Source organism: Phascolarctos cinereus, unplaced genomic scaffold (assembly GCF_003287225.1).
Source record: "Phascolarctos cinereus isolate Bilbo 61053 unplaced genomic scaffold, phaCin_HiC Scaffold_4;HRSCAF=312, whole genome shotgun sequence".
In the NCBI taxonomy this organism is placed as follows: domain Eukaryota; kingdom Metazoa; phylum Chordata; class Mammalia; order Diprotodontia; family Phascolarctidae; genus Phascolarctos; species Phascolarctos cinereus.
Window position 1 is genome coordinate 210472733 of NW_027555847.1, and position 21469 is coordinate 210494201.

General features: G+C 36.4%; 1 protein-coding gene across 1 annotated transcript in view; it reads left to right on the plus strand.

The window, feature by feature from the left end:
• Positions 1-21469, plus strand: part of LOC110193499 (phospholipid-transporting ATPase ABCA3-like) — a 337264-nt gene that overhangs the window by 238359 nt on the left and 77436 nt on the right. The window contains 4 exon segments of the mRNA XM_078151735.1: positions 94-304; positions 2619-2793; positions 9746-9953; positions 12375-12678. Coding sequence (XP_078007861.1) covers positions 94-304; positions 2619-2793; positions 9746-9953; positions 12375-12678 — 898 coding nt within the window.

Sequence of the window (21469 nt, forward strand, 5' to 3'; positions counted from 1 at the left end):
GAATCTAAGCTGGGCTCCATGAATAGTAAGAGATTCCACATATGGTATAGCACCAGTTACCAATGTCACTAAGTTCTCTTTTCTGGCCTGTAGGTTGTAATGCTAGATGAACCTACATCTGGTATGGATTTAATCTCAAGAAGGGCTACCTGGAATCTCCTTCAGCAACAGAAAAGTAACCGTACCATCCTGCTGACCACCCACCATATGGATGAGGCTGACCTCTTGGGTGACCGCATTGCCATTATGGCCAACGGAGACCTGCAGTGCTGTGGTTCTTCACTATTCCTCAAACACAAATATGGTCTCTCTAGTTTTCCCCCCCTTTGATCCTACCAACATACTGCTGCTAGACTAATCTTTCTTAGTTATGATTTTCATAATGAATTTCCTCAGTAAAACTAAACTAAAAATTAAAATAGTTTCCCATTTCCCATTGTATCATATTTAAATTCTTCTGCCTACTTCACCTTCTGTTATCTGACTCCATTTTAACTCTCCAAACTTATTTAGCACTATTTTCTGATATATGTACCCTCTATTCTAGTCAGGCAAATCATATCACTAGCCCACAGATATATCATGCTCATTTCCACCTTATGTATAGAATGTACTACCATATCCAATATCTCAGCCCTTTGTTTTCCCTGGGTAGACCAATTCAAATACTCACCTTAATGAAAGGACATGATTTACAGATCACTTTCATTTTAGTTCCTGAAATATGCCCAGCATTCTTTTTGTAACTGGTGGGGACAGGAAGTACATGGCCTACTTGTGAAATCGTTGCTCCGGAAGAGCTCACAATCTAGTTGGAGAGGCAAGACCCATGAAACAGCTACAATATATCGTATAATTAAATGTTTATATTGTTTGTAAGATTTTTACAAAGAAGATCTTTGTGAATTAGAGTAGTAGAGTAAGATTTTCTGTTGGAGATGAGACTTGAACTATAAACTGTAGAATAAACTGTGTTTGGATTGTCAGAAGGAAGAAGAGGGCATTTAATGAAGAGGAAACAATGTAAACAAATGAATAGAGGGGAGAGAGGTCATGGTCTATGAGTAAGGAAACTAAGCTGGAATAAAGGGTTCCTAAAGGGGAACAGTGGAAAATAAAGGTAACAGAAATAAAGTAACAGAAATCTAAGGCTAGGTTATGGCAGACTTGAAATATAAATTTGGATTTTATTTTATTTTATTCAGGAGGCAAGTGTGTATTTTTAAGTAGAAGAGATATAGTTAAATGTTCTTTAAGGAATACAAGCTTGGTTAGCAGGATAACCAACTGATACCATTGGTAACCAGGAGAAGGAAGAGAAATGAGCAAATGATAACCCAGTTAGTGCTAGGTATTAGGCAGAAGCCCCTAAATTTGGGTGGTATAAGAGAAAAAAATATTGGAATATTAAATATAAAGATTTGAGATGATGCCCTCATTCTATAGATTTCGGTTTGTAAGGTTACTTTTACGAAGGCTGTTTTGTCCTAGGTTTTACATCTTCAATATGTGTAATTGCCATCAGGTCAACAGTGGTATGCCTGTGTTATGGATTATATATCCCCTATCTGAGTGCCAAGGCTTTCCTTATGCTTTAATATAAAAAAGAAAATTATTGTTAAATTATTGCTATTAAAATAACAGATTTTAAAATCTATGAATTAGAAACAGTTATTCCCAATTAAAAGCAAGATTTAAAGAAATACAACACATATATATATATATATATATATATATATATATATATATATATATGAAAGTCAGGGACTTTCTCACCAATCTTTTTACTAATATTAATCACTATTTAATTCTGTTTTAGATTTAGAACCTTATTAGCATAAATTTTGTATATGAAGTCATGAGAATGTGAATTCCCTAAGGAATGAAGTATAGAGAGAAAATAGCAGAGGTCCAGGAACTTAGCCTGAATAAATACTTATTATTATGACATAAGACAATGAAGGAAAAAAAAAGATGGAGCTCTAGAAAAGGTAGAAAGAGTATTAGGGGAATAAAGGAAAAGAGAATTTCCAAGAGTGAAATGTTCAACAATACCTAATCAAAGCATAGGTGAAGGAGAATGAAGATTATGAAAAAACTTTTGGATTTATCATTGCTGACCTTTAATAAAGCAAGTTTAAATTTAGTGGGAGGGCAGGAAGCAGAATGGAAGCTATATTACAGAAACTTTTCTTCTCAAAAATTCCATTTTCTGCTACTTCTAAACCTAGTTCCAGGCATCAGATAGATATTACTCCCTGAAAGAAATTACCATGAGAAATATTTATTCAGACCCCAAAATTATCTTCCCTACAAATGTCTTTGACCTTTACTCCAACATTTAGTGATTCTAGGGTATCATACCAAGGGTTTTCCTCACCTGCTTGATTATACACTCATGAAAATACTCTTTCTAGGTTAAGTCCTGTGTTTAACATTCACCATCTGAGGTGAAAACTTGAGAGTAGCATTTACAGGCTCTAGGAAAAATCTCTTTACAATCGTAGCCAAGTTACCTATGACTCTCCAATTACCTTTTCCATTGGAGCTGCCACATGTGGTCTATCAAAGGTGATAGAAAAAGTAAACCTTTCACTTGATTTTTAAAATTATTTCAGGTGCTGGATACCACTTGATCATGGTGAAGGAACCTCAATGTGAAATAAAGAAAATTTCCGAACTGATTTATCACTATGTACCAAATGCCACAATGGAGGGTAATGTTGGAGCTGAGTTATCATTTATCCTACCCAAAGAGAATGCTGAAAGGTATGAGATATAATATTCCAAAAGGCATATATGATATGATCTTACAACCAAGAATAATCTAACCTGTAGAAGTGAACATAATCCTACAGGAGAGGGATGGACCTTTGGTGGAATAGAAAAATTTCCAGAATTCCTGATAAAAATAGCAGAGCTGAGCAGAAATGTTGAAATGGACAGTCAAGACTCAAGAGAAAACTAGAAAGTTAAATTTTTTTGAGCAATGGGAAGGGATATATAATTGAGAGCATATATATTAATACAGAGAGAAGAAACAAGTGTCCTGTCAGAATTTTAATGTATTCAAATGGCATTGAGGGAGTTAAATAAAAGCAGAGGAACTGAGAGTGGATTAGTTCTGTTCTGAGGGTTTTTAAGATGGAAAAAAAAAGAAAGGTAAAAGGAATACAGTTGTTTAGGAAAGAGAAAGAAGGTAATGGAACTTTACTAGTTCTTATAATTGAGGGTGCATGAGAACATTATATCACTATGGATGGAAGAGTGAAAAAACAAGCAGGTATTAGATAACTTATGTGAACTGGACAAAGGAGGGTCAAACACACAGAGTTAGTGTAGAATATATCACAAACTTTATAGGGAAACAGGTGGAAATAGAGGAAGAGAATAATACTGTAGAAGAAATAGTTGCAAGCAAAAACAAAAATACTTTATGATGTGGAAGTGGACATTCAAAGAAAAGAAAATATCTGGAAACTGAAGAGGGTCCCCATTTTTGGTGAATGGCTGGACAAATTGTGGTATGTTAATATAAATGAAATGTTATTGTGGAGAGGCAGAGGAAAGATGATGGAGTAAACAGTATAGCAAGCTTTCCACCCTTCCCTCTCCCCCAAAAAAAGACTCCTCTAAACACATCGAGACAGATCAATTCCTGATGGAGAAATACAAGAAAAAAGTCATATGAGTCATTTTTCCTACCCAGGTTGGCATAGGAAACAGACAGAAAGGTCTGTGGATGCTGAGGATGCGTTTAGTCTGGAGCAGCTATAGGTGGAGCACTCTGGAGCTAGGAGAAGCTGTGCACTGGGGCAAAAGGGGGTCCCACATCATATGCGGTCAACCCCATACCCATGCAAGTGCATTGCAAAGAGTGAGAATAGTTACCATATGGCAGCTTTGTCAACTACTACACAATTTTAAGTCATAGATCCCAGGCAGATTGAAGAAAAGGACCTTGTCAAGGGGGTGGCTTTCTAAGATAGGTGCACCATAGGCCTAGTCTGTGAAGAGCAAATTCAGAAGCAAACAGCAATGTTGTGGCTCAAATCCCAAGAACAGAGAAGGGTCTCAGGTTTAAATTCTAGCCCAGTCAAAATGATGCAGTGGTTTTAGGGTAGGAATCCCAAACCAAAGGAAGAATCTGTAGTTTTGTGCTTTAGAAGCAGCAGAATTTCTCAGTGGCTGAGTCAAGCAGCAGACCAAAAAACCTATGTAAAAAATTTGCAGAACTCAGAGCAAGGGTGCAAAAATTAGACTTTGCCCTAAAATAGGCCACTTTTGGAGTACTGAAAGCTTTTAGTCACTAACCTGAGTTTCCCTGAGATACTGGAATAACACAACTTTTGGTATACCAAAAAAAGCAGCAAATGAGCCTGCCCAAACCTTCTCTCCAGAAATGCAGAACCTAACTCTGACATCAGATTGGGAATTAGGAAATAGGCTGGAATGATGAGCAAATAAAAAAAAGAATTTCATCCTGAAAAGCTACTATGGTAACAGGGATGCTCATGATATAAACCTGGAAGAAGAGAATGATTCCAGAATTTCTAATTTTATGCTGGTACACAGCTTCTCCCTAGGTGCTAGAATGCTTCACACTGGTCTCCTGCTCTGGTCCTGTCCCCAGTGTCTGCAGACTTCTCTGTCTCCATATGCTTGCCTGGGCTGGACAAAGGACAAAGGCTGGATTTCTCTATCAGAATTTGGTTTAGTGCATTTTATAGATCTCTTTGGAGGAATTGTGGACAGGAGCTCAATTTCATTACTTCCTTTTACTCCACTATATTGGCTTCCTCCAAAGCAAGAGTTTAAAAAAAAGTTTTTATAAATGGAATTGAGAGTATTTGAGGAAAAAATGGAAGAGAATTATGTGTGTGTGTGTGTGTGTGTGTGTGTGTGTGTGTGTGAGAGAGAGGAGAGAGAGAGAGAGAGAGAGAGAGAGAGAGAGAGAGAGAGAGAGAGAGCACTGTGGAAGAAAGAATCAGAAAGGGAATTAGTAGCTTGTCATAAGAGGTACATAACCTTGCCCAAGCAACAAACTCTCCGAAAATGGAATGGACCATAAAGAAGCCAATGACTTCATGATACAAAAAGAAATATTAAAACAAAATCAAAAGACCAAAAAAAAATAGAAGAAAATGTTAAGTATTTCATAGCAAAAACCACTGACCTACAAAACAGATTGAGAAGAAAAATTTTAAGAATCATTGGACTATCTGAATGCCATAACCAAAACAAGAGCCCTAGACACAAACAAAACCAATTCAGCTAAAGTTAGAAGATAAGCAGGTAAATGGAAAAAAAATATTTAAAGAAAGTTTCTCTGATAAAGGTTTCATTTCTCAAACATAAAGAGAACTGATTGAAATTTAGAAGAATAAGAGCTGTTCCCCAATTGATAAAATTGATCCAAAGATATGAAAGAGCAGTTTTCAGAAAATGAAATCCAAGCTATTAAAAGCCATATAAAGAAAATACTCCAAATCACTGATACCTAGAACAAAGCAAATTAAATCAACTCTGATGTTCCATCAGGTTGACAAGGTGGAGAAAAAAAGAAAAATGACAAATGTTGGGAAATAGTCACATTGATGCACTTTTGGTGGAACTATGAACTGATCTATCCATTCTGGAAAGCAATTTGGAGCTATATCCAAGAAGTTACCAAAACTCTGCATGCAACTGATCCAGCATTACCACCACTAGGTTTATCCTCCAAAGAAATCAAAGGAAGAAGAGGAAAAAGGACCCATATGTACAAAAATATTTTAGCAGTTCTTATTGTGTTGGGAAAGAATTAGAAATTAATGGAGTAGCCATTAATTGGGGAATGGTTGAACAAAATATGGCAAATGAATATGATAAAATACAGTTGGGGCTGTAAGAAATCAAACAGTAAACATTAAGCCCCTACTATGTGCCAGACATGTTTGTATGGGGATAAAAAAAGAGGATGGTTTCAGTAAATGTGAGAAGACATATGAAATGATGCAGTGCAGAGGACAGAAGCTGCAGAATAATTTGTACAATAATATTTTAAATACAAACAACTTGGAAAGTCTCAGAAACTCTGATCAACACAATCAGAAACCTTAGATACAAGCCAATATACTTGTTACAAGAGTTTTGTTTTATTTCTTTTTCAAGGTGGTAGAAGAGAAAGAAATGGATTTTCATTTGTTGAAAAGAAAATTAATTTTTTAAAAAATATAAAGGCTTAGTGAGCTGCCTATAGCACTGAGAGGCTTGCAACTCTTAAAAATTAATTATCTGGAATATAAAGGAAACTGAGGACAAAGTTACAAACCATCTATGATTTAATTTGCAAAGCTAACATTTGCATATCATATCAGATCATCTGACTCCTCAGAGATCAGAGACAGGGAGTGATTTACAGAACTGGGTTTAAAAAGAAGAATTTTAAAAATGACAGAACCTTGTTTTGAACATAATTCAATTGGACAAGGCAGGTCTCCTGACTAGTTAGCTTCTGCCAGCCTTTCTTAATCCTACCCAGAAGTCTTTTCCTTAAAAGTGGTATCTTTTGAAACAAGAAAATGTACTGGGAAAAAGGAACTTGTGGTCAGTAGTTAGAAATCAGCACCCTGTTTTCCCACTTAGAAGATTCCATTACTTAACTTAGACTCCAGCTCAAGAAAAAAAAAAAAGGAGCTAATCCACTAAGACTAGGGAATTTAACCTCTGGCCAACCTTTCTCCAGCTGCCGGAAAGGGGAACTTAGCCTCTGGTCAACACCCCTTTCTGCTAGAAACTAGAAAGGGGAATTTAGTCTTTAAAAAGAGTAATCCTATAATTATTTTATTATGTCTTATTCTAAATGATCTGTTACTAAATGATAAAGTTTTCTCAATCTGTCTATTCATTAACTTTATAGGTAACCTAAACTTAGGAGACTATCTATGTTAGCCATTCCCCAATTGGTGGCCGTCACCTCAATTTTCAATTCTTGCCACCACAAAAAGAGCCACCAGAAATACTTTTGTCCATATAGGTCCTTTTTCCTTTTCTTTGATCTCTTTGGGATACTGACCAAGTAATGGTATTGTTAGGTGAAAGGATATGCACAGTTTTATAGCCCTTGGAATGCAGTTCCAGATTGTTCTCCAGAACAGCTGGATCAGTTCACAACTCTACCAACAGTGTATTAACATACCTATTTTCCCACATCCCTCCAGCCTTTGTCATTTTCCTTTTCTTTCATGTTAGCCAATCTAATAGGTATGAGGTGACATACCTCAGAATTATTTTAATTTGCATTTCTCTAATCAATAGTGATTTTGAACATTTTTTCATGTGACTGCTGATAGCTTTGATTTCTTCTTCTGAAACCTGCTTGCTCATATCGTTTGACCATTCATTTATCAATTGAAGAATGGCTCTTATATGTAAGTCATTCACAGTTAATCATGGTATAATATTGCTGTTACTGTGTATGATGTTCTCCTAGTTCTGTTCACTTCACTTTGCATCAATTCATATAAATCTTTCCAGGTTCTTCTGAAAGCATCCTGCTCATCATTTCTTATGGCACAATAGTATTCCATCACAATCACATACCTGAATTTGTTCATTCATTCCCCAATTGATAGGCTTTCACTCAATTTCCAATTCTTTGCACTACAAAAAGCCACTCCCTGACTTTTTCCCAGCTGTCCTTCCACAGCCTAGAATAATATCCCTCTTCACCTCTGCCTCTTGGAACCACTAGCCCTCTTTATGGCTCAGCTCCATTGGTCTTTTCTGATTCTCCCAGTTATTAGTGCTTCTCTCCTAAAAAATCACTTTGTATTTATTATGTGTATAGTTTGTACATTTATTTTTTTTTATATGTCACTTCCCCCTCCATCCAATATGTAATCTTCTTGAAGTTAGGAAATAATTTGGGGGGTTTTTTATTCCTTGTATCTCTGGTGCATAACACAGTGCCTGGCACATAATAGGTTTATTGATTAGTTAGATGTGATAGAATGTAAGCCCCTTGAGAGCAGGGATTATTTCATTCTTTATAATTGTATCCCCAGCAACTAGCACAGCACTTAATACTTCTTACCAGGTTGTACCCAGGACTTCACCTCTTCATCCTGGAAGATCACTTAGGCCAGGAATTTGCTTTTCTGAAGTACCCCACCAGAAGCTCCATTTAAAGATAACTGGACCAGCTGTCTTTTCATGTCTCACCAAGCTGCATTCTGAACTTTAACATACCTTCCTCTCCCCTTACCTGTTTCAGCTTCCTTATTTGTGTCATCTTTCCCATTAGAATGTAAGCTCCTTGAGGATGGGAACTGTCTTTTGTTTGCTTATATTTGCATTCTAGCACTTAGCCCAGTGCCTGGCACAGAGGATGTACTTAGTAAGTGCTTGTTGACTTACTAACATTTAATAAATGCTTGTCAACTGAGTAATTGAGATAGAGTATAAATGGAAGTTTTTAACACCTCTCAAAGAACACAAGAGAGCTTAAAAGGTAAAGGCAGAGTCATGGATATGTTCCGTGGATATATGGCCTGGACTGTTTGCTGAAGGGGAATCTCTCTCTCTCTCTCTCTCTCTCTCTCTCTCTCTCTCTCTCTCTCTCGCTCGCTCTCTCTCGCTCTCTCCTGCACACACACGCGCACACACACACACACACACACACACACATACACACACACACACACACACATACACACACATTAATGAGATACAATATAAAATCAGTGAGGTACAGAGGAACTGGGGATTTAAAGAAAAAAAATTTCAAGGAAGCGAGATGCAGATATGTATGTAGGTATGTATGTATATGAGCACAGAGTAAATGAGAGCACTTCCTTGCAGTAGCAAGTTCCTTGTTAAAATGAGAAAAATGTGAACCTTGAATAGTTTATATCTATTCAGTTCGAGGACTTTCCTTTATATTACTTTGAAATACAAGTATAGAAGTAGATGGATGAGATGATCCAGGCACAGGGCTTAGCAGGTTAGTTGGGAATAGTGGGAAGTCATGGGGATAAGAAGAAATCAGGAATACTGGAGAGGGTAGCATTGAAGTCCTTGTTTGACTTGTCATGCTTGGCTGTAGGGAGAAGAGCTAGAAACATTAGTTGAAAGTAACACAGAGTCAAATTTAAGCTTATAGAGGGGACTTCTGGTCAGGCATGGGTTAATCTAAATATCTTCTGATATCCCTTCCAACTGAAATTCAGTGCTTCCATGACAAAATTCTCCATGGAAAGGAAATTGTCAGTAGACTAAGTTGTATCGAGCTTAAGTTATTAAAGATATATGTGAAGGTGGAAACAAAGTTCAGCTAGCAAAAAAATTCTTCATTATTTGTGGAGTTTACTTTTTCTTGTTGTTGTTGTTCTTTATAACCTGTGTCAATTCCATTCCTGCAGGATTGCTGAAACAAATTTTTCCCATTTGACTTCATCCTTTTTGTTCTTGAATAATGGACTTAATTTTTTATAGCTAGATGAAAGATCAGAAAGTACAGAAGCACTTTTATAGCAATGGATAGTCAATTAAAAAATCAGGGATGATATAATATAAAACTTTATAATTATCTTTACTATTCTTTTGACTTTGTAGTTTGTAAATGATTTTAAGACCTACCATACATGCTCCTCAGAGACCTTTTAAGCACTTTCACAAGCTTTAGAACCACTACATATCCCTGAGTAAGATTTTTGCCGTGCAAAATGCAACTGAATTTTCAGTTTCCTGCTTTTTGGTACAGGGTTGGTAAGATGGTGGATTCCAGGATGGATCTCCAAGCCATCCAACTGTCTGCCTCGAATAAAGAGTTCCTGAGACAGGCCAGCAGAATGTTGTTAGAAGGAGATGACATGGGTATTTATCTTAGTGACAGTGATGAAGACGATAACAAACAAGATGGCAAGCAGCACCATGAGCACCACTACCACTCTGTCAAATTCAATACAGGGGTAAGCAATCTTACTTGGAACTGTAACCCTGGAAGATTTGGTTAGCAAGCAAGGTACATGTTTTGATTTCAATATTTGAACTAAAAAGTTAGAAATATCATCAGTGGAATATTCAGCCGGATTTAGTATATATTGACTGTTCTGTGCTATTCAAGTAACTTTGTGGTGCAGAGGCTACACCACAATATGTTATTACAAGGAAAACTTTGGAAAATATTATATTTGCTGTTCTTACTAGTGTCATCATTCTGGGTCATATATTTTTGCTTTAAAATGTGATTTTTCAACTCTGTCACCCAAGAATTTGGTTGCTAGTTCTTCCAGAGTTTAGTAAGCAATTTTGAGTTAGCTAAAGTGATTTCATGCTAATTAAACATAGTGGGATACTGTGTCTATTAATTTACATGTTGAATTTTAACTTTTACGTCTCTATAGGCTAGTATATTACTTCCCCAAAAAGGAAAGCTTCTTTGGGGCAACAAACTAAAATTAATAGTTACATTATTTATTAGGAACTCAGAGAAGGTTAAATTGGGCAGTTTTAAGATAAATTTCTATTTCAAATTAATTAGAATTTTTATTTCAATTTTTATTTTATTGGCATCCTCTGATGCATGTGCAGGTTGACATGCGAAATGATTATTAATGGTCATCAGGCCTGAGAAAACAGGTATACAGAAATATATGTGTTAGCTGGAAAAATCATCCTTCCATTTATTGTAACTGCCATTTCTCCTGGATGCCTGAACTTTAGGAACTCTGAGATGCAAGGTTTATTTGCGTACTACCCTTATACTTAGTAAACTCCAGTGGTACCCTGTCATCTCCAGCATCAAATATAAAATCCACTTTTGGTGTTCAGAGCCTTTCATGACCTACCTTAACAGTCTTCTTACATCTTATTCCATTCCACATACTCTTTGACCCGTTAATGTTGACCTTCTTGCTGTTCACGAACAAGGCTCTCTATGTCTCAACTTCAGGCATTTTCTCTTGCTGTCCCCTGTGCTCTTCCTCCTCTTCTCTATCTCCTGAATTCCCTGGCTTCCTTCAAGGCTCTATATTAGCAGTAGTGTCAAACTCAAATAGAAAGGAGGACCATTAATTGGTACATAAAGATCCTTGCAGGCTGCATATTGACTTAGTTTTAAAATGTATTTTTAATTATTTTGTTAAATATTTCCCAATTAACTTTTAATCTGGTTTGGGCAATTCTTGGAGTATTGTGGGTAAAGGGTTTGACACCTCTGTTCTACAAGAAACCTTTCTGAACTGCTCTTAATCCTCTTTTAATTACTTCCTACTTACCTTGTATCTAGTTCCTTTGTACATATTTGTTTGTTGTCTCCCTTATTAAATTGTGAGCTCTTTGAGAGCCAAGACTGCCTTTTGCTTCTTTTTGTATCCCTAGAACTTTAGCCCAGTGCCTGGCACATAGTAGGTGCTCAACAAATGTTTTAAGACTGAGTCTTGATTTCAATGTAATTGTTTTCCTTTGTCATTTTATGTATTTTAGTTTATAAATTTAAAAATATTCTTCTGAGAAGGGGTCCACAGAGTTCACCAAACTATCAGAGGGGCCCATGATACCAAAAAAAAAAAAGATTAAGAACCTCTGCTTTTAAGTTATGACCTTTTTTTAGTTTGGCCATGGTGTTCTAGATAAATAGAACTAAGAATGCTTGAACTAGAAAGGACTTTATAAGTCCCTGAATCTCCCTCTCTGACTTTATAAATAGAGAGAGGAAGGTCTAGAGAGGTGATTTGCCCCTAGGACACATAGCTAGTTAATGGTAAAAATAAAGTTAGAAATCAGGCCTCCTGACTCTCAGGCCAGGGCTTTTTCTGTCTCCACACACTGCACCGTTTGTATGTGGTAAAAACAGACAATGGAAGTTGGCACTTCCAGGTTTTGTGGGAATTATTCATTTGTGCAATATAACAACTATGCTTATATGAGAGATTTTATTCTTTTCTTCATGATGCATGAAGATGTTCAATGTATGTTCAGGGGGAATTCTTGTCCTTGTTTTGAGTTGTTTGGTGTTTTTTTTAGTCTTGTGAGTATGTGATAAATGGTGATTTCAGAAATCAATCTTTCTTTCATCAAATATTTTTGTAAACATAAGCAGAAACTTTTTAGTTTAGTCTGCTTATTTTGATTACCTCTGCTACACTACTTGTGTTGGCCAAGGCACTCTGTTCAGGAATACCTCTCTGTTCTTTGTTCTTTAACACTATTAAACTAGTCATATTGTAAGCTACAAGGAGTTTCAGTGTAAATATCTTGCAGCTGAGTATGTTTCAAGGGGTATTCCTATAGCATTTGAGTTCAACAGGATGACCCCTGAGGTCTATTCCAACTCTAAAATTCTATGATTCAGTAACCATTATAATACTTTATTTCTCTCTGCTTTTTAGATTTATGTCTACAGCCAGCAGTTCTATGCCATGTTAGTGAAGAGGGCTACCTTCAGTGTGCGTAATTGGAAGTTAATACTACTGCAAATTTTGGTACTTCTGACATTCACTGCCATACTTCTGAGAGCCATCACCTTCTATTCAGAAGTGCGAGATGACCCTAAATTAGAGATGAGTTTGCAACAATATGGCCAAACCATTGTGCCTTACTCTGTGTCTGGAAATACTGATCTGAGTCAGCAACTCAGAGAACATATTAAAGTTTTGCTAGAAGATGAGAGACAAGTGCCCCAGATGGTGAAAGGTAAGGGTCACATATAGGGGGAGGACTTTTCTGATTGACTGGTTCCTCCAAGAACTTCCAATTTAAGGAGGAAATTCAGCCCAAAAATCGCTTCATCCTCTCTAGGCTGCACTGTTGAGTCATCTCCATAGGACTTTCTCTGCCTGGTGCCCCTGAACCTGGTGCCCACTAGAATTTAAGCTCCTTGAGGGCAGGAACTTTTACTATGCATTCAATCACCATTTTTAATACAGAAAAAGATCATTTTAGTCTTATGGATAAGAGATTTTAGACTATATTAATAAATATCACTAATCTGTATATGCTTTTACTCAATAGATATTGATACATAATTCATTCTTGTATTTCCATTTTATACAAATCCTTTTCACAGCATTCATTTGTTTTTATCTTGCCTTTGTTTTTTATATCACAGTCATTTCCTGATGTTCTTCCCTCATGTCTAACTCTTCCTTGTAATAAAGAAAAACAGTAAAACAAATGTCATTACCAAGAGAAGGAAAGACTATTTCATCATTTGTTTTCCAGAATCAAGATTGATCATTGCAATTAATCTAAGTTCACCTTCCTTTTAGGGTTGTTTTCCATTTGCATTATTGTAGTCATTGTATACAACTAGGTCCTAATTGGGGCAGCTAGGTGGTGCAGTGGATAGAGCACTGGCCTTGAATTCAGGAGGACCTGAGTTCAAATCCAGCCTCAGACACATAATACTTACTAGCTGTGTGACCCTGGGCAAGTCACTTAACCCCTTTGCCTAGCCAAAAAATAAATAAATAAACAACTAGATCCTAATTAGTACAAATGTAATGAGGCCTTATGAGGGTGTCATTTTGCATGAGAGACAGAATAAACATCTCCAGCCTCTTCTCCCTCTTACTTTAAATAATGCCAGAAGGGGATGCAGGAGGTTAGGATCAGAAGCTTGGCCACTCTGCTCTCTTTAGAGAGAGGGGATGCCAGGCTAGAATTATATCTATCTGCTTCCTTAAATATTATTAGTCTAGGGGGATGTGGTTTTCAGGTTCAAGCTAAACTTCTGACTGCTTTTCATTAACTGGAGAAAAGAAAGACCCCAAGCTTTATTTCCTAGGCTTGATCCCTTTCCTACCTAATACCAGTTCCACAATGAACCCACATAGTAGTTATTTACCCAAATTTATCCAAATCAATAGCAAAACAGAAATCAGAGAAAGTATACATTGGAGAATATGTAATAGACAATACAGAATAAATGAGCTCTCCTACTGAGAACAAAGAGAGATCTGTATCTCAACCCAGGGGAAGTTCCTCAAAGTTCTCTGGTGGCACAAGCTGGGGATAGGGACGTGATGGAGACTGCCAGCTCCTCTGCAGTCAGCTTCTTTCCAGGATCTTAGTTTTCCTTTCAGCAACCTGAGTGGGAGTTGGCATTGTCCATCTTTTCTCTTGGAACTGGAAGCCAGAAGCACGCAAAGTAGCTACATAACTCAAAATGACTCAAGAAACTCAAAGAAACTGAAGAGACTCAAAATGACTGAAGAGACTGGAGCTCTTTTATCTTTCCTTGTTACCAACTCCACCTCACTCTTATGCAGGTGTAGGGCATTGATTTTAACCAATTATGAAAGTCCCATATCATTGGGCCTTGGGACTCAGTTACACAAATAATGAATTTTTACATCATTTGAATTCACACTGCATCATTATGCTGGAACCGATAACCTTATTTGACGTAACTACAACTTCGAATAATAGGAATTCAAATACATACTTTATTATTCACACCAAAAGGGACCTAGCAGAATATTATTATCCTGGTTCTAATTCCTTCACCTATTTTGTTTCCAGTCTTGTTACTATAAAAAGTATTGCTAGAAATATTTTGTTACATATGTTCCATAATCCAAGATTATCATGGTTCATCTGGTAGCATAATAGCTAGGAAGAAATAACCAATTTTTAGAGAGAACATCTTGCAAATCCAGTCTATTTCAGAAAGAGTAAATGAACACCAACCCAAGAAAAATAAGTAATCAGTACTTTCTGTTTTTAATCTCTGTGGTACAATATGTCCAGGAGTTTGCAACGTTAATTTTTTTGTATAACTCAAAATTGCCTTCCAAAATAACTACATCAATTTACAGCTGTCCCAATGATTTATTACTGTGTTTCTCTTCTCATCATGAGGCAGGTAGGTGGTACAGTGGACAGAGTGCCAGGCCTGGAGTCAGGAAGATTCATCTTCCTGAGTTCAAATCTAGCCTCAGACACTTACTATGTGACCCTGGGCCAATCACTTGACCCTGTTTGCCTCAGTTCCTCATCTGTAAAATGAGCTAGAGAAAGAAATGGCAAACCATTCTAATATCTTTGCCAAGAAAACCACAAATAAATAAAGAAGAGTTGGACACAATTGAAATGACTAAACGACAAATGTGTATATATATATATATATATATATATACACACATACATATACATATATGTATATATGCACATATATGTGTATATACATATGTATGTATAAATATAGACACATATACAATGTATATCATATATATATACTTTATATATACTTGTATATATACCTAGTTATACTGTATATGCCGTCTCTATGCTTTATAAGAGGTAAGTGAATTTAAAAATACATCTGTAAAATATTTGCAATATGATGTTGGTTGTGATGAGGTTGGAAGCCAAATTGCAAGATGTTGAAAAGAGTGAGAGAAAATGAAGGCAAGTATAGACAGTGTTTTCTAGGCATTTGGCTGTGAATGGAAGGAGAGATATAGGAAAGTAATTTGAGGGGATAACAGGCTGTAGTGAACATTTTTTATGGATAGAATAGACTTGGCATATTTGAAAAAAAAACAATAAATAAGAAGACATGAAATACTGGAGGAGAACATGATTGAGGGGCCAGTCTTCGGGATCAAGAACACACAAAGACCTTGGAAAAGAGAAAGGCCACCCCATCATCAGAGATTGAAAGAAAGGAAGAGAGAATAGGGAATGATACAAAGTGTTTTGAGATCAAGAAAACAGAGCTTATATAGAAAGTTCTCAGTTTTCTTAGTAAAATAAAAGGCAAGGCATTCAGCTAAAAGGGCAAGGGAGGAGGCTGTGTGAGAGGCTTGAGGAAAGAAGAGAATGTTTGGAATGACTTCTTTGGGGAATAAGATAGGCAATCAATTAGGATTAAAAATATCACTTTATTAAGGTTAGTTAACAAAAATTTGTAGTATATTCAATCAGTTTAATTGCGTGATTTCCTCTAGCTCCATTCAGCAACACATGAGTGGGAGTGGAAGAGACAATTGGTGGAAGTAATCCAAGCTGGGAGTTTGACAGTGGATGAGCAACAATAGGACTAGGGGGTAAGGGTCTCAAGAATAAAGGATAGTACTCTGCTGACCTGATTACCTCTAGGGTTGAAATTGGGAAGAGAGAAAAGTGAAGTCAGAGCAGAGAAAGAGAAGTCAGAGAAAGTTGGTTGTTTCCTTCATTCTTGAAGAGGACCAGAATGACATCACTATGTTAGAGTCAAGTTACAGTGCATCCAACTGCGGCTGATCAGATCAATATGAGCTCAGAATGCTCTACCACAGGGTCAGGCACAAATGTGAACATTTGGGGTGGATTCTCTAAATTTGTGCATCTTGTATTTCTTTGAGCTACTTCAATTCTGCTTTGCTCATAGAGCACAGCACCTTCTCTGATGAGGGCCAATGTCTCCCATGTCACACAATCAATTCCAAAGTTCTTAAAAGAGATCATGATTCTTGTTGCTTAGAATCTACTGTTGAAGCAGTAGGATTTACTGAAGTCCTCATAATTGCTGCCAAATGAGCTTCTATAATTGCAAGTGGAAAGGTATGCAGGAGAGAGCTAATTTCTTTGAGTTCTGGAGCAGCTCCAGCATTAACTCTATTTCTCAATTCTGGTCCCATGGACCATCAGTTCTTGTACCTTGCATGCATGTGACCATATTATCCATGACTATAGCAAAATGTAGGTTAGTCTATCTTTGTACACTCCAGTGTACCCAGAGTGGCCAGCCTCAGTCTCTTTATCCCTCTTAGAGGAGTGGCTGTGTTTGCTGGACCAGCTTCCGGCAGTTTTGTCCCTATCTTTTTGGTTATCTCTGGTTGATCTAAGCCTGCCATTCTTTTAGTTTCTGTTCATATAGAAGATTTTCTAGGATGACAAAACTCAACTTGTGCTTTTCCTGAATATTCTATTTATCATCTGTGTTTCCAGCTTCCTGACTGACTACCAATTCTTGGTAGCTAGAGGGCATTCTCATTGCTATTACAGTATTAGGTATGACCATAGCATTTTTAAAAAATAAACATGAAAATGTTTACACCTTATTTTCTAATTACACATAAAAAACAATTTTTAACATTCATTTTTAAAATTTTTGAGTTCCAAATTCTTTCCCTTCCTCCCTCCCCTGTCCCCTGCTTGAGAAGGCAAGCGATTTGATACAGATTATATATATATGCAGTTGTGCAAAATATATTTCCATATTAACCATGTTGTAAAAGAAAACAGAGATCCAAAACAACCCCCAAAGTTTTAAAAAAGTTATGCTTCAATCTGCATTCAGATTCCATCAGTTCTTCCTCTGGAGGGGAATACATTTTTCATCATAAGTCCTTCACAATTGTCTTGGATCATTATATTGCTGAGAATGGCTAAGTCATTCACAGTTGATTATCATTACAACATTGTATATAAGGTTCTCCTAGTTCTACTCACTTCACTTTGCATCAGTTCATGTAAGTCTTCAAGGTTTTTCTGAGAGCATCTTGTTCAGCCATTCCCCAACTGATGGGCATCCCTCAATTTCCAATTTGTTGTCACCAGAAAAAGCTGGTATAAATATTTTTACACATATAGGTCCTTTTCCTTTTCTTCTGATCTCTTTGGGATACAGACCTAGTAATGGTATTGCTAGATCATTCCAATTTGCTTTCCAGAACAGTTGGTTCAGTTCACAACTCCACTAACAGTGCAAACAATGTCCCAGTTTTCCCACATCCTCTCCAACATTTGTCATTTTTTTCTGTTATATTAGCCAATCTGATAAGTGTGAGGTGGTACCTCAGAGTTATTTTTAATTTGCATTTCTCTAATCAATAATGTTTCAGAACATTTTTTCATATAACTGTAGATAGCTAGCTTTGATTTCTTCTAAAAACTGCCTGTTCATATCCTTTAGCCATTTATCAATTGGGAAATGATGCAAATTCTTATAAATTTGATGAGTTCCCTATATATTTGAGAAATGAAGCCTTTATCAGAAACTTGCTATTAAAATTATTTTCCCAGTTTTCTGCTTTCCTTCTAATCTTGGCTTGGCTGCATTGGTTTTTGTTTGTGAAAAGAACTTTTTAATTTAATGTAATCAAAATTATCTATTTTACATCCCTTGATGCTCTCTATCTCTTGTTTGGTCATAAATTATTCCCTTATCCATTGATGTGACAGGCAAACTATTCCATGCTCTCCTAATTTACTTACGCATCACCCTTTACATCTAAATCATATGCTATTTTGACTCTATTTTGGTATACAGTGTGACATGTACTCTAATTTCTGCCAAACTAGCTTCCAGTTTTCCCAGCATTTTTGTCAAATGAATTCTTGTCCCAAAAGTTTGGATCTTTGGGTTTTTCAAACACTAAATTACTATGGTCATTTTCTGCTGTGCGTTTTGTACCTGATCTATTCCACAGACCCACCACTCTACTTCTTAGCCAGCACCAGATTGTTTTGATGATTATCGCTTTGTAATACAGTTTGAGATCTGGTACTGTTAGGCCATTATCCTTCACATTTTTTTCATTGATTCCCATGATGTTTTTGACCTTTTGTTCTTCCAGATGAATTTTGTTATTACTTTTTCTAGCTCTATAAAATAATTATCTTGTAATTTGATTGATATGGCACTAAATAAGTAAATTAATTTAGTATCATTGTCATTTTTATTATATTAGCTTAGCCTACCCATGAGCAATTACTATTTTTCCAGTTGTGTAATTGTGTTCATATAGTTCCCGAGTTTGTCTTGGCAGGTAGACTGCCAAATATTGTGTAATGTCCGCAGTTTTTTTAAATGGAATTTTTCTTTCAATCTCTTGCTGCTGGACTTTGTGGGTAATATATAGAAATGCTGAGATTTATGTGGGTTTATTTTATATTCTACAACTTTCCTGCAGTTGTTAATTGTTTAAGTAGTTTTTTTAGTTGATTCTTGAGGATTAAGTATGCCATCATGTCAACTGCAAAGAATGACAGTTTTGTTTCCTCATTTCCCATTCTAATTCCATTAATGTCTTTTTCTTCTCTTATTGCTATAGCTAGCATTTCTAGTACAGTACTGAATAATAGTGGTGACAATTGGCAGTCTTGCTTCACCCTTGATCTTATTGGGAAGGCTTCTAGCTCATCCCCATAACAGATAATGCTTGCTGATGGTTTTAGATGGGTAGTACTTACCATTTTTTAAAAAAAAAGTACTATGGAGCTGACTGTATATTGGATCAAGAGCTTCTTATTGCAAAATTGAGACATAAGTTGAAGAAAGTAGGGGAAACCATCAGATCTTACAGGTATGGCCAAAATAAAATCCCTTATGAATATGAAGTGGAGGTGATGAACAGATTTGTAGATAGAGTGTCTGAAAAATAATGGGCCAGGGTTCACAATATTGTACAGGAGGCAGCAACAAAAAGCATTCCAAAGAAAAAGAAGAACAAGAAAGCAAAATGATTGTCTGATGAAGCTTTACAAATAGCTGAGGAAAGAAATAAAGTAAAAAATAAAGGAGAAAGGGAAAGATACAGAATTCCTGAGAATAGCAAGGTGAGATAAGGTTTTCTTAAATGAGCAATGCAAAAAATAGAAGAAAACAAAAGAATGGAAGAGACAAGGGATTTCTTCAAGAAAATTAGAGATACCAAGAGAAAGTTTTATGTAAAAAATGGGCATTATAAAAGACAAAAATGGTAGGGATTTAACAGAAGCAGAAGAGATTAAGTGAGGTAGCAAGAATACACAAAAGAACCATACAAGAAAGATCAATGATAACCATGATGATGGGGTTACTGATCTAGAGTCAGACATCCTGGAGAATGAAGTCAAGTGGGCCTTAGGAAGCATTGCCCACAATAAGACTGGTGGAGGTGATGGAATTCTAGTTGAATCCTAAAAGATGATGCAATTAAAGTGCTGCATTCAGTATGTCAGCAAATTTGGAAAACTCAACAGTGGCCACTGGATTGGAAAAGATCAGTTTATTTCCTAGTCCTAAAGAAGGGCAGTGCCAAGGAATGTTCAAATTACTGTATAGTTGTGCTCATTTCATACACCAACAAAGTTATGCTTAAGATTTGCAAGCTAGGCTTCAACAATATATGAACCAAGAATTACCACAGGAGTAGGCTGGTTTTTAAAGAGGCAAATGAACTAGAGAACAAATTGCCAGCATTCAATGAAAGCAAGGGAGTTTCAGAAAAACATTTATTTCTATTTAATTGATTACACTAAAGCCTTTGAGCGTGTGGCTCATAACAAAATATAGCGAGTGCTCAAAGAGATGGATACCAGATCATCTTACTTACCTCCTGAGGAACCTGTATGAGTGTCAAGTAGCAATGGTTAGAACCAAACATGAAACAACTGATTGGTTTAAGATTGAAAAAGGAGTGCAACAAGGTTGTGTATTGTCACCTTATTTATTTAACTTATATACAGAGTACATCATGTGAAATGCCATGCTGGATGAACCAAAAACTGGAATTTAGGTTGCTGGGAGAAATATCAACACCCTCAGAAATGCAGACGATAGGCACTCTGATGGCAGAAAGTGAAGAAGAACTAAGAAGCCTCTTCATGAGGGTGAAAGAGGAGAGTGTAAAAGCTGGTTTTAAGCTTAACATCAAAAAAACTAAGATCTTGGCAACTGTTCCATTACTTCCTGCCAAATAGAGAGAGAAGAAATGGAGGCACATTTTATATTCTTAGGCTCAAAGATCACTTCAGATGGCAACTGCAGCCATGAAATTAAAAGATACTCCTTGGAAGAAAAGTTAAGGCAAATCTGGACAGCATACAAAAAAGCAGAGGCATCATCTTGCCAACAAAGGTCCAAATGGTCAAAGCTATGGTTTTTCCAATAGCAATGCATGGCTGTGATAGTGGGACTATAAGGAAAGCTGAGCACCATGAAATTGACGCTTTTGAATTGTGGAGCTGGCAAAGATTTTTGAGTCTTTTAGACAGCAAAGAGGTCAAATCAGTCAATAATTGAAGAAATTAATTCAGGCTATTCACTGAAAAGTAAAATACTGAAGCTAGAGCTTAAATACTTTATCCATATAATGAGAAGACAGACTCATTGAGAAAATGCTGATGTTGGGAAAGATTGAAGGCAAAAGGAAAAGGGAATGGCAAAGAGTAAGATGGATAGATAGTATCATGGAAACAACAAACATGAACATAAACAGACCTCAAGAGACAGTGGAGGACAGAAGGGCCTGGCATGCTATATATAGTCCATTAGGTCACAAAGAGTTAAACATGACTGAAGGACTGAACAAACATCTTATTTTAAGGAAAGCTCCATTTATTCTTATGCTTTCTAGTGTTTTTTAATAGGAACGCATGTTGCATTTTTTTCAAAAACTTTTTCTGCATCTATTGAGATAATCATGATTTGTTGTTTTTGTTATTGATAATGGTCAATTGTGCTAATAGTTTTCCTGTATTGAACCAGACCTGCATTTCTGGTATAAATCTC